Raw genomic sequence first — 17,086 nt, 5'->3', positions numbered from 1 at the left:
CAGAATTGGACACAATATTCCAAGTGTGGTCTAACCAAAGCAGAATAGAGGGGCAGCATGACTTCCCTGGACCTAGACACTAGACTCCAATTGATGCAGGCCAAAATCCCACTGACTTTTTTTGCCGCCACATCACATTGTTGGCTCATGTTTAACTTGCTGTCCACGAGGACGCCAAGATCTTTTTCACACGTACTGCTCTTGAGCCAGGCGTCGCCCATTCTGTGTCTTTGCATTTCGTTTTTTCTGCCTAAGTGGAGTATCTTGCATTTGTCACTGTTGAACTTCATTTTGTTAGTTTTGACCCATCTCTCTAATCTGTCAAGATCGTTTTGAATTCTGCTCCTGTCCTCTGGAATATTGGCTATCCCTCCCAATTTGGTGCAAATTTGATGATCCTGCCTTCTAACCCTTCATCTAAGTCATTAATAAAGATGTTGAACAGGACCGGGCCCAGGACGGAACCCTGCGGCACTCCGCTCGTCACTTCTTTCCAGGATGAAGAGGAAGCATTGGTGAGCACCCTCTGGGTTCGTTCATTTAACCAATTACAGATCCACCTCACCATAGTTTTGCCTAGCCCACATTTGACTAGTTTGTTTGCCAGAAGGTCATGGGGGACCTTGTCGAAGGCTACAAGCCACAAGCAGACAGGAAGATGTCTAAGAATCTTTCTTTAGCTGTAGCAGGATAATGTTGCTTTTGTTTGCTGTTTACTGTAGTAGTGGCACTGTTAAAACTTCCAGTACTGCTTCTGGCTTTACCGTTTAATAAACTGTAACAGTGATAATCCCAAGAGAGATTAATTCAAAATTAAGAAGATTTTATTCGGAAACAGAAAATCAAGACCTCATTGCAGTAGGCACTAATTATCCACACAACTTCTCTTGTTTGTTTCCACTGATTCCTTCAGCTATTTTATAATCTCGGGAGATGCCCAGGGCGAGTACTCAGTCAAGCGTTGAGGTATTTTGCATGGTGTTTGATATGGTCATTAATGAATGTCGTTATAAAGAAGTAGCTATGATCATAGCCCTGCGAAAAAGAAGAAAGGAGCATTCATTTTCAGAGGCCAAGCTGTTTACCTGAAGTGAAATGTCAGTTTGTTAGGAAACTACGTTTTTTACAGCACTGTTCCAGATGGTGGTGATTTAGAACAGGGATGGGAAAACTATTTCTCCAGGTCCTTCCTAATGTATTCCATGCCACTTTGCAAGGCTTTGTTTTGCTCCCAGAGGAGCTAATCAAAGTACCCTAGTCTTCTATGTAGCACTCCAAGCAGTGGTTTAGCACCTGTCTAGAGATCTAGACTGAACTTTATTCAGACCGGAAGCTAACCATCGGTCTCCTTCTCTTTGAAAATATATACTGTCCAAATACAAAAAAATCCATCAGATATAAAAACTTCAAACACAGAAAAAAGTCCAGAAGCATTTTTGATTTGGAGTAGTATAGGGTTTTTTTGCAATTTCTGCAACAAAATAAAACACAAATTGGGACTAAACCGCAATAGATTCCAGGAGGCAAGGTTTTGAATCCTCACTCAGCCATAGAAACCAACTGTAAATAAAATGCAGGTATGTGTCTCCCTGTCCGGCCCCCACAGAAACCTCCTCTGTTTTCCTGCTTAGTTAGGAGAGGTTAGCCTCCATATTGTTAATAGCCATTATGGGAGGGATCCAGAGTTAGCCCTTCCCTTCCCTTTAAGATATTCCCTTCCCCCTCCCTAAGAGGAGTTAAGATGCTAACAATATTCCAAGTCAAGATTGATAGGCAATGGTTGATCAACAGAAGTTAAACAATTAAACAATTGAACAGTTGGTTCTGTAAGCTTTGATTGAAAACACAGAACAAAGAAGACAAAACAACAGGCTAGTAGGCAAAGATCACTGTTAGAGCAAATCCCCAACCTTTTAAGAGACTTTTGCCAGTTAGATCAGGAGGAGTTCGTTTATTAAAGTCTTTATCAACTGTTCCTATCAACTCTTTTCCCAGTAAGATCAGGACACCTCCATGCAAACTTCTTGTGGATGCAGAACACTCCCTTTATATTTGACCTCACAACAACCTTATAAAGACTATATCAAAGTTTCAAATATGCACAAAGCTCAACAATTCTCTATTGAGGTTCTAGGTATGAGAAAAAAATTAGATTAGTACCTATTTCAAATGATGAAGACAGTGTTGATATTCATATAAAACAGTGGTTCTCAACCTGTGGGTCCCCAGGTGATTTGGCCTACAACTCTCATAAATCCCAGCCAGTTTACCAGCTGTTTGGATTCTGGGAGTTGAGGGCCAAAACATCTGGGGACCCACAGGTTGAGAGCTACTGATATAAAACAAGCCATAATTTTGGCTTACCATGAAAATGTTATGTATTGGTGGTTGAAGCCTGATTTATTCTTTCATTATTCCAGCTTGCGAATGCAACTATTAAACAAATTGGGAGCAATGCATGCATTCTTTTCTATCAATCAAGGTTCCAAGTTTGTTGTTCCAGATAGATTTCTCAATGTTTGCTCATGTTATAGAAATCTTTTTCTAATTAATTATTATAATTCTTTAAATGAATATTGTACTGTCAGTTAATTACTTCAGGACTGCCTTGTTTGCAACCTGATATAAATACCCTTCCCCTGTCCCTGTTCAGCAAAAACCCATAATCAATCAGCCTTGGCTACCAAACTGTAGAGCTAAGAGCCCTGGATTTCCTGTGCATTACCTGCTGCATCCTGAAGACCACTGGCACTTTACGCTCTGTACAGGCAGCAATGAAATTATCAGGCAGTAGCTGCCCTGCCGAAAGGAACTGATCATCTTTCCCTTGATCAATAAGAATATCCAAAGGGGGGCCTTCATAGGACTTCACAATGTGCGTAGCATCATATGCCTGCAAGAGATAAAGGTGCATTCCACCCTCAAAACAACAGCAGCCTTAAAATGTTCCTGAAGTAGCAGCCAAAAAAAGATAGCTCTCTGTTTATGTGATTTGCAATCAGTCTGCATTTGAGGCTGGGGTCATTAAAACATAACATGGGCTTCTAATGGCAGTGATGGGGATTATCCCTTGACAAAGAGGAACATTCACATTTTAATGTTTGCATCACTTTGCTCTTTCCCTCTGGAAGGGAGCAACCTCTCCCATCAGTGATCAGCACAACCAGAAAAAATGAACTTTTAGACTAGAGTGAAAACCGGCAATAAGTGTCTTTAAACTTCTTAACGAACATGCTCGTTTGGGCATTGACTACAAAAACAAGCTTTTGATATTACCTTTATTATCGCAACATGATGCTTAGGCTAAATACCCTAAAAGCAGCAGATCTCGTCTGATCTTGGAAGCTAAATCTTGGCTAGTAGTTGAATGGGAGACCATTAATGAACAACAGGGATTGTAGGCTGTATTGTAGGAAGAAATGTGCAAACCCCCTCTGATTATTCCTTGCATAAGAAAATCCTATGGTCATACAGAATATGATGTTATTTGGTCTAAACAGAAATGAGCAGACACAGTATTAATCTGCTAACTCTTACAGTTCTGCACAACTTGGCAAACACTTCAGAATTGAACAGGGTGGTGAAAGCATTTCTTACCAGGTGGTATATCTTTTTTCTCCAGCCAAATGTGTTGGCATGGGATCAGGCACCTAATTGCCTTAAGAATTTAAGCGTAAATGCAGCTGTTCCCCCCTCCGCAAAGTCCACGAGGCAGTCTGTTAGGTTCAGTTTCCATTTGTCTGTCTTTGAAGGGGCTGAGACAATTTGGTGGCTCTACTATGGTCATGCTGTCGCATTTTCCTACTAGGTAGGCACAGTTTGACATTTCCAGTACATACCTCCCAATCTTTCACACTGGATCCCAGATATCCACTGAAAGCCTTTTTCCCCCATGGACACTGAACAGGGTTGCAGATGGGAGCAAATGCTGAAACAGACTATTTAAAAAGGGGAAGTTAAAGGCATACAGCTCCTGCCAAAAATGTTAGTTCCTGATGATCTGAAATCACACATTTCAGCCACCCACCTTTTTGATAGACAAAGGAAATATTTCAGTACTTTGAGAGAGAGAAAAAGAGAAAGAGACTGAGTACTTCATCATTTTTTGAAGCAAAGTAAACCTCTGGCTTATTTTGCTGAATTTGCATTTTCAGTCTCAGGGTATCTGGATATTGTGGGACACTCTTGATTCTGTATCTGCAAACATCCCTGTGAATATGGTACTTTATTGTGTCCTGCAATATTTTGGCATTTCTTTGTGGTCAGAAAATATTCCAGATTAATTGCTAAGGATTTTTTTTTTTAAACGAGTCAACCTTGTTTGAAAAAAAAATGCACATCCTAATTACAAGTTTCTGCATATTTGTAGAAAACATGTATGACCAATCAAATATCTATCTTACAATTTGCATATTTATGAACAAAACTGTTAGTTCCTTTGACATATAGGTATACATTCCCGTTATAAGGCACATATTCTTTCAAACTGCATGAACTTGCAAAAATTATCATAGGCAACTTGACAACTGTTTATTCATTTTCACATTTATAAAGACATTTCCATCCTCATCTAAAACAAATGCCTACAAAAGTCTAATTCAACTGCTACCAAAGAAGTTTGTGTTATGATTGTGAAATGAAAACATAACCTAGATTTAACTTTTCACTTTCTGTCTCCATTAAGTAAAGCATTTTCATTTCTCAAAGTGTTACCATATTTTGCTACAGTTTCAGGCAACTGATAGTCCATGGGCTAATCTTTTGTGCCATTTGATTCCTCAGTAGCCTACCAGCCTGCTTCCAGAAGCTCAAGACTGGGACACTGGGTGCCCTCCCCTAGATCTAAACATTTCAGATAATCCTTTGGGGTGCATTTTGTGCAACACTGCTACAGAGCTAGCCACTCAAATTTGCCAAGTCCTCCAAGGCAACTCTGTGGCAATTTGCAGCACAAGCACTGTTGTATTCATGCATTGAATGTTTGCCTTTTTGTCATTGGAATCTGCCCTGTGTCCCTTCAGGGAGATAGGGTGGTATATAAACTAAGTGTTGCTGTTGTTGTTATTGTTATTATATAAGCATACCATACTATACAGAGTCTCCTGGAAGACATGGTAATACTCCTAGATGGGGCATATATTTTTGAATGCAGGTATATGAAACTGTGGCTCCTGGTTCCACTATTATGGTGGTTGTACAGTAATGTTAAAATCTGTCTAAATTTTCATCACTTATTGTGAGCACAATCAGTGCAACCATACACATACATTTATTCCATGCAGAAGAAGTACCAATCAATTAAAGCCAACTCTCAGGTAAGTAAGCACCTAATTTCCATTGTGGTGGCATAATGGGTTAAACCCTTGTGCTGGCTGAACAGCTGACCTGAAGGTCAGCGGTTTGAATCCGCGAGACGGAGTGAGCTCCCACCTGTCAGCTCCACCTTCTTTTATGGGGATATGAGAGAAGCCTCCCACAGAATGGTAAAACATCCGGGCATCCCCTAGGCAAGGTCCTTGAAGACGGCCAATTCTTTCACACCAGAAGCGACTTGCAGTTTCTCAAGTTGCTTCTGACATGATAAAAAAATTCCAGCATTCCATACCTCATCTTTTAAGGAACATTTGTCATACCAATACTTGTTCCACTATTCTCTTATTCATTCATTTCATTTGACATGATTTAAGGTTTAGAATCTTACTTTATATTTTCCGGGATTCTTCAGAGCAAGGACGAGAGCACCGTGGCCACCCATTGAATGACCTGAAATAGACATCCTTCCAGAGTCAGCTGGGAAATTGGCATTTATCAGCTTAGGCAACTGAAAGACATCAGCAGGAAAGAAAGAGAAGTGAGCACATCCTTATTCTGATCAGCACAAGCTGAAAACAGACATGCTGCCCTCTATTTCTGTAGGTTAATAGCTCTTCCCTCATTCCTGTGTACGGCATGTAAAAAGCATAGATATGCTGTCAACCAAGCCATCTTTAATTTATTTTAGCTATAAATGTTGAAAAAAGTTGGGAATCTTCTTTGTGAATGTTTACAATAACATAGCTTTCTTAAGTACTCTAAAGGCATGAGAGTTTGCCTGGCTTTGGAAGCGAAGAGGTCCAGCTCTAGTTAGTTAAACTTGTTGCAGAGCAAGGAACTGGCAGACCCAATTCTAAGCATTCCTTGCTTAAGAAACACTCTGAAAATCCTTGGGTCTACTATAAGTAAACAAGCAACTTGAAAGCATGCACACACATACAAAACATAGCATAGTTTTAAGGGTCTTACAGAATGAGGACAGAGCTGAAAAAGTAATACTACTGACCGTGAAAGAGACACTTTATTATTCTGTGTATTTAGTAAATTTCTATTTCATGGTTTGTTTGCATAATAAAATTCAAGAAAACGGTTCCCAGATATATATATTTTTTGCAGTCAGGCACTATAAAGATCAAGCTCGGAGTTGCTTTAGTGAGGTGGCTGCGTCAGCTCACCTTGGTGGGGACAGAATCAAAGAATTTGGGTTAACAAATGAATAAAATTATAAAGTTTGTTGTGAGTTTTCCGGGCTGTGTGGCCATGTTCCAAAAGCATTCTCTACTGATGTCTTGCCCACATCTATGGCAGGCATCCTCAGAGGTTGTGAAGATACTATAGATGTGGGTAAAATGTCAGGAGACGATGCTTCTGGAACACAGCCATACAGCCCAGAAAATTCGCAGCAGCCCAGAGATTCTAGTCATGAAAGCCTTTGACAAAACAAAATATGGGTTGTAGGAAATTATAGAGCCATCCCACAGTCTACATTTCAGTTAAGGCAACTATATATATATCCAGTTGAAAGTTACCTCATCCTTGATGTAAGAGTACATGTGATAATTTGTTTTCCATGGCTCTTCAGTGGCATTTACATAAAACCCAGCTCCGGTACCAAAGTCCCAACTGTCATCTTCGCCTTTAATATTGCATCCGCCTGCCATGGAAAGGAATTCAAAACTGGTGGTGATGATCATGCCTCTTCCCACACAGCAAGCCAAAAAAATCCCACTATGCCCTCAAACACTCACTAAAGCTAGAAAGGGAAATTTCATCACACATATCCCTCAGATGTGTTTGTGTTTGAGAGGAGTGACCCAGAAATTGCACTGTAATTTTTAGATAAGGTGGCTATTCAGAATTGCAGGAGCTTTATGAATAACTGGGATTCCTCACTTGTTCCTGTGATGAAAATTGGGACTTAATCAGACCTCTCCAGCTATGACAATGAACGTGTGGGGAGAAAGGCTCTCTGGGCTGTTATAATGTGTAAGAAAAAAACAAATAAACATCACCATCTCTGTACCTGTTTGTCTCCTAACACATGAGAGGGTAATATTTGTTCCTGTGAATGTTTTGGACTTCCATTAGCCCCAACCAACTTGTCCGGTGGGAAAGTCTTCTGGGAATTGGTAATGCAGAACACTGGGAGGATTAAATATTCCCTAGCCCTACTTTAAGAGACCTCTTTCTCAATAGTTCAGCAATAACAATACATTATAATTTTCAGCCATGGCTTCCTAAGTGTAGGTCTTAATCACATTGAGATTTGGTGTGCATCGACTGCCATTGGGCTTTGAAAGTCTATTATTGCCCTAGATATTTGGCTAGATTGTTATTTTATTTGTATCAGCTCTGAAATTATCTTTGTACAATTGTATTTCAGTATGCATTTCTAGTATGCCTTGAAAATCAAAAAGTTGAACATTATTTAAACAGTGATAATCATTCCACTCTGAGGAAAGCAACTTTTTGCATGTAAAGGAAGGGAAGAGGAAATGATTTACTCCATGGAAAGCCTAGCAATTGCCAGTTATTGACCTATATCGTAGTTACTAGTCTTTTGCAAACTAGGACAGGGGCTGAGAACCTTTGTTCCTCCAATTGTTTTCAAGGATAATGTTGCCAATCCTGAAGCATTGGGCATAGTGGCTGGGGCATCTGGGAGGTGGAAATTGTAGGGGAAAAGTTCCTCTTTCCCTCCTAAGTCTAAACTCTGAAGGGTAAGAGGTTCACTCTTGAACATCATAGTTGTTTCCTAACAACTTCTAAATAGCACAAATATTGCAACTGCTATGATGAGTATAAAAAAAACTTGATGTGAAGTGGCTTAAAGTTACTGGAATTATAAATAGAAAACAGAGATGAAAACTGTTTATTTGAGATACACTGGTACACTATACTTACGTGGGCTGGTGTCGGGAGCAACAACAATAAGGCCATGTTCAGCTGCAGCTTGGTGGAAGGCTGCTTTTGTTATAAAATTCTGCTCTGTGCATGTTAAACCTGAAACAATAGCAGAAGATTTAAAAAATAGGAACAGTGCCTACAACTAAAACTCCAATGAACTTCTTTCAGTCTCCTAAAAATATGTTCTATATCCTTCTAATTGCATGTTCCTTGTGGGAGGAAACGATAGTTTAATTATTATCAAAATGCAGGAGATGCCAAGTTGATCACTAGGCAAATTCCAAAATTCCACATTGTAATAATACTGCTATTAAGCCAACCAAATAGAAACTCACAGGTTCCTCCTCTAGGGAATAGGTTCCAAAAATCAGGTATGGAAGCATTTGTGTGTATGTGTGTGTGAGAGAGATTTGACCTTACAGTGGTCCCTAAGCTTACCTGCATTGCTATTAAAGGCAATACGATAATTTGCTATCTTGAAAATATAAACACTGCCGCCACTCTGCCTCTCTTTCATGGAAACTTAAAACTGTATCTAATTAGTATGAAGCTCATAAGCTCTTTTCCAAGCAGAGAGCAGAATACTCCTTAGGCAGCTTCCCTATTGTAAAAACTGGAGATAATTTTAGTTGCCGGAAGAGATAGCTTTTCTGTTTCATGGGAGGGAATAAGAACTCAAAAAATAAAACATCATTCTCAAAGACATTCAAATTCTGCCACCAACTAGGATGGGATGTAGCATTTAATACAGATTCAGAAAAATCTGAGTGTCCCACCAGAGAAACCTTTTAGAATCACATAAGTGTAAACTTTGGTGCAATTCAACAACATGTAGAAAGGCCACATAATACTCTATGTGGGGCTATCCTTGAAGATGGCCCAGAAACTACAACTTGTCCAACGTTCGGCAGCCAGATTAATAGCTGGGGCAACCTACAGGGAGCGGTCAACCCCCCTGTTTAAGGAGCTCCCTTGGCTGCCATTTATTTTCGGTCCCAATTCAAGGTGCAGGTTATCACCTACAAAGCCCTAAACAGTTTGGGACCCGCTTACCTTTTGTCAGGATTATTTAGTTATGCATGTGTGTTTTTCAATGTGTTTCTATGTGCTTCAAGATGGATTAAGATGTATTTCAAGATGGATTCTATTCAGTTCAATTGTGTATTAGAAATACTGTGATGAGGCAGATAAAATGTAACCTAGACAGAAATGAGATAATGTGTTTTCTGGCTGGGAAGAAGAGGGAGGATCTGGTCTCAGCCAGACGTCAGATAAGCAGATGTTCAGAGACTGTTGTTTGTGCCTAGTTATTCCTGTCTGTTGCTTGCTGTGAATAGACGTGTGTAGATGTACTTAGTAAAACACGTAGTTTTCTGTTGTAACTGAAAGTCAGCAGAGTCCTTTTTGAACACAGTGTCTGCTGATCTAGCAATCCTTCCGCTGGCAAAGCTCCAATACTCTGACACCTTTGTGACCGTATCTCCTGCCATGAACTATCTCGGGCCCTCCGATCCTCCAGGGAGGCCCTTCTCTCGCCCCTGCCAGTCTCCCAAGCTCGTCTAGTGAGTACAAGGGAGAGAGCCTTTTCCGCTGTGGCCCCCCGACTCTGGAACTCATTGCCTGGAGAAATTAGGAAAGCCCCATCCCTTGAGGTCTTAAAAAAAAACCCTTAAAACCTGGCTCATGATTACTACATGTTGCCCGCTCATTATATTGCCTGTGCTTATTTTTTATTTTTCATATTGTTATGTATTCATGTGTTTTATTTAATTATGATGTTATTGTTTATTGTTCGCGTTTTTGGTTTTCTTTATTGTAATTGTCATTTGGGCTTGGCCTCATGTAAGCCGCTCCGAGTCCCCATTGGGGAGATGGTGGCAGGGTAACAAATAAAGTTTATTATATAATCCCCATTCGTGATCCAAATCTTATCAAGGCTTAGTCAACAGCATGTCCAAAGCTGTTTTCTTCCATATCCTTTCATATTCTTATTTAAATGATAAACCACAAAAGCATCTTCAATCCATAACACACATTTTCTGATAGACCAAACAATGGAATATTCAGACCATGCTAACGTAGCATCACAATAAATTCTAATCATCCTTTTCAAAGACAGTTTCAAATACTCACCTGAGAGCCAATATAGTACAGGACATTTCTCCGTGTCTGCCTTTGGTGGCAAATAAATTCCGAATTTCATTTTGCATTTCAGTTCGGTACTGTAAGACAACAAAATGCAGTTATTGCAGTGGGCAATGTAACCAAGCATCTGTACTTTTGTAGAGAACTCAAGAGTTGTCAGTGCTTAATGAGCCCAATGCTTTACTCATTTCATGGTTTCTTCCTCCATGAAAATCTATGCAACTATTTCAATGAAAAATTGATTTGATAAGAAGGAATTGAGGGTATATATCACTGGAGCTGAGAACTGCCAGAATATGAAAAATAATGCATATCTTCACACACAGCCTCTTCCACACAGCTAAATAAAATCCCACATGATCTGCTTTGAACTGGAATATACAGCAGTGTGGATTCAGATAACCCAGTTCAAAGCAGATAATTTGGGATTTTCTGCCTTGATATTCAGAGTTATATGGCTGTGTGGAAGGGCAACCATAAATAAAGCTATTTGGGGTTCATGGACATTATAATCCAAAGTATCTGGAGGTCATCAGCTTGCATAGTAAGCCCTTGGGAAGAATATTGTCATTTTAAACAAATGTAAACTAATATGAATTAGTAATAATAGCAATAAGCTCTTTGTTCAGCCTCAAGCTCACTACTGGCACTTCAAACTATCAATTCCCACATATGTGCTTGTATGGACTATATACAATCGACTAGATCAGGAATAGTAGTTTAATCATAGACACATTAACTCTGGAATAAGACTGCTTACAGTTAGGTGGTTTTTTTTAAGATTGCAACCTAAATTAGTTGAGCCTTTTTCCTATTGAGATCAATAGTTGTTAATAAGTTACTTCCAAAGCTTTCAGTGAAAACTAAGTGCAACTAACTCAGGTACCTTCCACACAGCAGAATAAAACTCCACATTATCTGCTTTGAACTGGAATACATGGCAATGTGGACTCAGATAACCCAGTTCAAAGCGCATATTGTGGATTATCTGCCCAGATATTATGGGTTATATGGCTGTGTGGAAGGGCTTTCACTTTAGACTCAAATGAACAAAATCTACATCACCTGCATGTAGACCTACCTTCACAGGAAGGCTTGCCTGCAGGCAACATTTTTTGGTCTTTTAGTACCAGAAAAATCTATCTAAATCCTGTTATTAATCATGATGAGAACAGACCCACTGAGGGTCATTCCACAGAGCCCTATATCTCAGAATCTCGAAGCAGAAAATCCCAGATTATCTGAGTGTGGACCAGATAAATCAGTTCAAAGCAGATATTGTGGGTTTTTCTGCCTTGATATTCTGCGATATAGGGCTGTGTGGAAGGGCCCTGAATCAATGGGATTTCTTGAGTCATCATTCAACAGTTAATTGAGTGGGTTTGCCTTACTTAGGAGTAAGAAACAAGATGCTGGTCATAATGTTTTGCTGTCTAAGGCTGTTACCATTGTTTCAATGCCTATGTTTATTGTTCAGTTATTTTTCTGCTGTAATCTGTTGCAGGTTTGAGAGCAGGGTAATAAAATGACATGTACAAATTAAATATTTACCTGTCGTGCTCGTACACCTTCTGAAAACCACCAAAGCATTTATTGGTAGAAATTTCCTTCAGTGCCATGACTTCTGCTGAGAAACAAAAAGAAAAATTGATGTCACAAACTATTTTCATTTTACAAAAGACTCATATAATGACTCTCTATGAGGAGCCCACCATTGTATTAACAATACCCAGTTACTGAAAGCCAACTCATTTTTAAGTAACAAAGTTGCACTGAAGAATGTTAATATGCATGCATGCATGGAGATATAGATATCAGTTTAGTCCTGCTTTTGACTCAAAAAAGTCTTTATGATTTGATAACACTAATGCAGTTCCTACAAATATGAGGGAGGTTATGGATGTACTGCTCTGGCAGGAAGGTAGTGACACTCCATGCAATCATGCTGGCCACATGACCTTGGAGGCCTCTACGGACAACACCGGCTCTTCGGCTTAGAAATGAAGATGAGCACCACCCTCCAGAGTCGGACAGGACTAGACTTAATGTCAGGAGAAATCTTTCCTTTTTATGGATGTTAGTCCATTATTGTAGCCATTTTGCATGAAATTGGAATTAACATCCATTGAGACATTAGAACATGGTTTCTGCAGTTGTTGTGTATTAGAGCTGTACAAGAATTCAGATGCAGGTTGTAAGTGTTTCGGTAAATCCATTGCCATGGTGCTGCTGCAGGGCCATATAAAAAATATTTTGGGGTAAATTGATAATTCTAGTCTATCAATCAACCTTTTGCTTTCCTTTGCCATATTCTGGGGTCAGTTGTAGTACTAGTGTAGCACAAGTGTGGCAACTGGCAATTTTCATCCTAAAAGAAACTGGAAAATTCTCTGAGGCTGAGAGAGAATGACTCAGCCAAGGCACTAAAATTGAAAAAAAAAACCCTAAAAATCAGTGGATGTGTGAATCCTTCTGAAACTTTGGAGGAATTATGCCCTGGTTATGTTGTGTCATAGTAAAGAAATTCAAGGAGATAGCTATTGTAATATATTTTTTAAAAATGTTATTTTTCTAAAAATCCCAAAAATGTTACTTTTTAAAATTCCCAAAAATCAGTGGATGAGCGAAACATTCTGATACCAGGGGCGATTACAATGGTAAATGCATCCTACAAGTGTAGCAAGTTTCATCCTGAGAGCCATAAACATGATGGAGTAGTATTCGCATTGGCGCAAATAGGCGAAACAACAAAACAAATAACAACAAAATTTCGGAATTTCAAGTTCAAAACAAATGGGCCCCTTAAGATAGTTTAGAAACACTTACAAAACAGGGGGCATACAAAATTCATATTTCAAAATGAAACAGATTTTTGGCATTTCACACATGCCTATTGTGCATCATTTCTTTCTGTATACACCCAAGTTACAAACAAGATAGCTTCTGTATGTTTGTTCTTAAGCTGAATTTGTTTGTAAGTCAGAACAGGTATATTTTTTATGTGTAACTCCAGCCAGATATAGACAGATAGATCGATAGATATTGATAGCATAGGGAAGGTTCAACATCCGTGTGGTGTTTCCTTTGCTGTCTGTGCCCCTGTTCAGGAGATTTCACCTCACTTTCTGTTTCTGTGATCGCTGGATTTTGAAAAATGTGATTTGTTGTAGAAATAAGGATTGGGGGAAAAGCTTCAGTGGAGACACCTTCAAGGAGTGAATTTCCCTTTCTAGGGGTAGATTTCTCTCACTTCCTGTTGTTTCACCCCCGTTCTTAACTAGGAATCATTTGTAAGTTGGATGTTTGAAATTTAGCGGCTGCCTGTACAAGGACAGGCATGTGGTATTTCTTTTTAACACAAATACAAGTTCAGCCAATTTATTTCTTGCCATGAAATATATTGGCAGCCATTATTTTAAATGCATTTTACACTCGTACTTCTGCTCCTTATGTTCTTTGGATGACATTAAAATATACATGCATGTCTTGAAGGAACTAGTTTTACCACTGTTCTTGAATGTTAGTTCTAGAACAGCGTTTCTCAATCTGGGGGTCAGGACCCCTGAGGGGGTTGCGAGAGGGTGTCAGAGGGGTCACCAAAGACCATCAGAAAACACATATTTCTGATGGTCTTAGGAACACAGTGTTTTCCGGAGGTATGTGAACTACATCGCTCCTAACTCACTGTCAATTCCTCCCAAATCCCTGCAGTATTTTCTGTTGATCATGGGGGTTCTATGTGGGAAGTTTGGCCCAATTCTATCATTGGTGGGATTCAAGGGGCACTTTGAGTGTAGGTGAACTGTAAATCCCAGCAACTACGGCTCCCAAATGTCAAGGCCTCTTTTTCCCAAACTAAAACTCCAAAACCCAAGGTCAATGCCCACCAAAACCTTCCAGTATTTTCTGTTAGTCATGGGAGTTCTGTGTACCAAGTTTGGTTCAATTCCCTCATTGGTGGAGTTCAGAATGCTCTTTCATTGTAGGTGTACTATAAATCCCAGAAACCACAACTCCCAAATGACAAAATTAATTATCCCCCCCCCCAATATGGGCATATCGCATATTTGTATCAAATACATCCTGCATATATTTATATGATGATTCATAACAGTAGCAAAATTACAGTTGTGAAGTAGCAACAAAAATAATTCTATGGTTGGGGGCCACCACAACATGAAGAACTGTATTAAGGGGTCGCGGCATTAGGAAGGTTGAGAAACACTGTTCTAGAATAAAACAAAGCTGAGCAGGATTTAGTCAAACTCCTATACCCAGCCAAGTTGATTAATTTACTGAAAGGGAAAAGATCACCACAATCCATTTTCACTACAGCATCTATTCTTAGTTGTATGTCTTAGTACACACAAATAGAGACATATATGTCCTGCAGATACAGATGGAAGGGTGCTTCATTACTTTGCCTCACCCAGCAACAGTTTGTGCTTCTTAAGCAGCCTTTAGTTGCTCATGTCTGCATGAACTCTACTGAGTTTTTAAAAATAGCTTACTATCTCTTTCCACTCACTCTGCTTTCGTACCACACACAAGTCTAGCCTTTCTTTTCGATTACATTATGTAACAAAATTTGAAACATTTTCTGTCTCTGGTTTGAAAGTGTTATTTCCTGTTTAACTGCATGGTGCTTACTTTGAAAGTAGTTGTTCTACTCCAGGAATTTCGTTTTTGTGGCTGCCACAAGCTATGCTGAACTGGTTGAGATTCAATGAAAAACTAGAGCAAAATGTGCAGCAGGATCTCCCACACAAACAAAGTTTTGGCAGTTTAATAAACTTTTCCCATGTTGTTGTGATAGACCCAATTAGGAAATGACATTTATAACCCAGGAACAAACCCATGTTACATAGTGTTATTAAAACCACTTATGTATTAACTTACATTCACACCTCCCAACCACTTCTCCTTCCGATATTACCTATGGCCTCATCTACATTTCCATATAAAATCCAGATTATCTATTTTTAACTGTATTAGATTAATTTACACTGCCATATAATCCAGTTCAAAGCAGATAATATGGATTTTATAGGGCAGTGTAATGGGGCATAAATTGCCTGTTTCGGATTATAAACCCTTTTGGAGCACAGATCTAGGGCACTTCCAAGCAGGCCCTATATCCTAATAATAATAATAATAATGGATTGTCGATGTTGCAATCCCTGGTGACAGCAGGATTGAAGAGAAACAACTGGAAAAGCTGACACGATATGAGGATTTAAATATCAAACTGGAAAGACTCTGGTACAAGCCAGTCAAGGTGGTCCCAGTGATCAGCACACTGGGTGCAGTGCCTAAACACCTTGGCCTGCACTTAAACACAATCGGAGCTGACACAATTACCATCTGCTAGCTGCAGAAGGCCACCTTACTGGGATCTGAATGCATTATTCACCAATACATCACCTGGGAAGTGCCCGACGTGTAATCCACTACAACAGCCAGCAGAGTGTCTGCTGTGGACTCATCTTGTTGTGTTTCAAATAATAATAATAATCTTTATTTATACCCCGCCACCATCTCCCCAAAGGGACTCGGGGAGGCTTACATGAGGCCAAGAATGGAAATACATTACAGTAAAATACATTATAAAAGCAAAACAACTTAAGGTAAAGGTTGTCCCATGACATTAAGTCCAGTTGTGGCCGACTCTGGGGTGTGGTGTTCATCTCCATTTCTAAGCCGAAGAGCCGGCATTGTCCACAGACACCTCCAAGGTCATGTGGCCTGCATGACTGCATGGAGCGCCATTACTTTCCTGACGGAGCAGTACCTATTGGTCTACTCATATTTGTATGTTTTTGAACTGCTAGGTTGGCAGAAGCTGGGGCTGACAGCGGAAGCTCACGCCGCTCCCCGCATTCGAACCTGTGACCTTTCAGTCAACAAGCTCAGCATCTCTCTGCTTTAACCCACTGCGCCACCGGGGGCTCCCAAAACAACTTAGGAATACAATAAAACTAAGCAAAGTAAAACAAAACAAAATAATGCAACAAGAAATCAATCCCAATGAAATCAATCTCAATCCTAGGACCTGATCCCAGCTTTTCTGTTCATCCCAGATTATCTGGCAGTGCAGACTCATAAAACTGAAGTTACAGCGGAAACCTGGGATCAGATCCTGGGATATTGGGTCTATCTGAAAGGGTCCTAAGGAAGGAAGGAAGTAAGTAAGTCCACCTAGCAGCAAAGCCAGATGAAGCTCCAAAATAGCTATTATTACTCAATAATGTCGGCTTTTTTTTTGAGATGGACAGCAGGGAATTACTTTTTAAAAACGAGTCAAATGCAACATAAATGTAAATTTCCAAAGTGAGCCAGGAAAGTGACCTAAGGAGGCATCTACACTGTAGAATTAACGCAGTTTGATACCGCTTGCACTGCCCTGGCTCATGCTATGGAATCATGAGGACTATAGTTTGGCGCCAGCCCTCTTTGGCAGGGAAAGCTAAAGATATGGAGGAACTGCAGCTCTTGTGATTCCAAACTGCATTAATTCTACAGTGTGGATGCACCCAAAGCCACGGAAAAGCCTCTTCCTGTGTTTACCTTTGTGTCCTTAATCAATCAACAGCCTTAGGGTGAAGCAAATCCCTTTTATCGACACGCCTGGCCCTCTGATGGCCCCTGGACTCAAAGTCTTCTCCAGCTCTCCCCTCTCCTGTTGCTGCATGGGAGTTGTAGTCTGCAACGCCCCTTCTTT

General features: G+C 39.9%; 1 protein-coding gene across 2 annotated transcripts; it reads right to left on the bottom strand.

Moving 5' to 3' along the window:
• Window positions 1–806: 806 nt before the first annotated feature.
• ESD (esterase D) lies at window positions 807–17,065 on the bottom strand. Of its 2 annotated transcripts, none has more exons than XM_060786618.2 (9): window positions 16,933–17,065; window positions 11,917–11,989; window positions 10,354–10,442; window positions 8,218–8,316; window positions 6,843–6,967; window positions 5,702–5,821; window positions 3,840–3,938; window positions 2,726–2,893; window positions 807–1,035 (listed from the first exon to the last, which is right to left on the bottom strand). In XM_060786618.2, the coding sequence occupies exons 2-9, from the start codon at window positions 11,982–11,984 to the stop codon at window positions 955–957; spliced, it is 849 nt and encodes a 282-aa protein (XP_060642601.2). In that variant the 5' UTR covers window positions 11,985–11,989; window positions 16,933–17,065; the 3' UTR covers window positions 807–954. The 2 variants fall into 2 exon arrangements, with proteins under 2 accessions (XP_060642601.2, XP_060642593.2); XM_060786610.2 differs by having other exon boundaries at window positions 11,917–11,992; window positions 16,933–17,064.
• Window positions 17,066–17,086: the final 21 nt, after the last annotated feature.

The sequence above is a fragment of the Anolis sagrei genome, chromosome 1, assembly GCF_037176765.1.
Source record: "Anolis sagrei isolate rAnoSag1 chromosome 1, rAnoSag1.mat, whole genome shotgun sequence".
Classification (NCBI taxonomy): domain Eukaryota; kingdom Metazoa; phylum Chordata; class Lepidosauria; order Squamata; family Dactyloidae; genus Anolis; species Anolis sagrei.
This window is presented reverse-complemented; position numbering and strand designations above follow the sequence as displayed.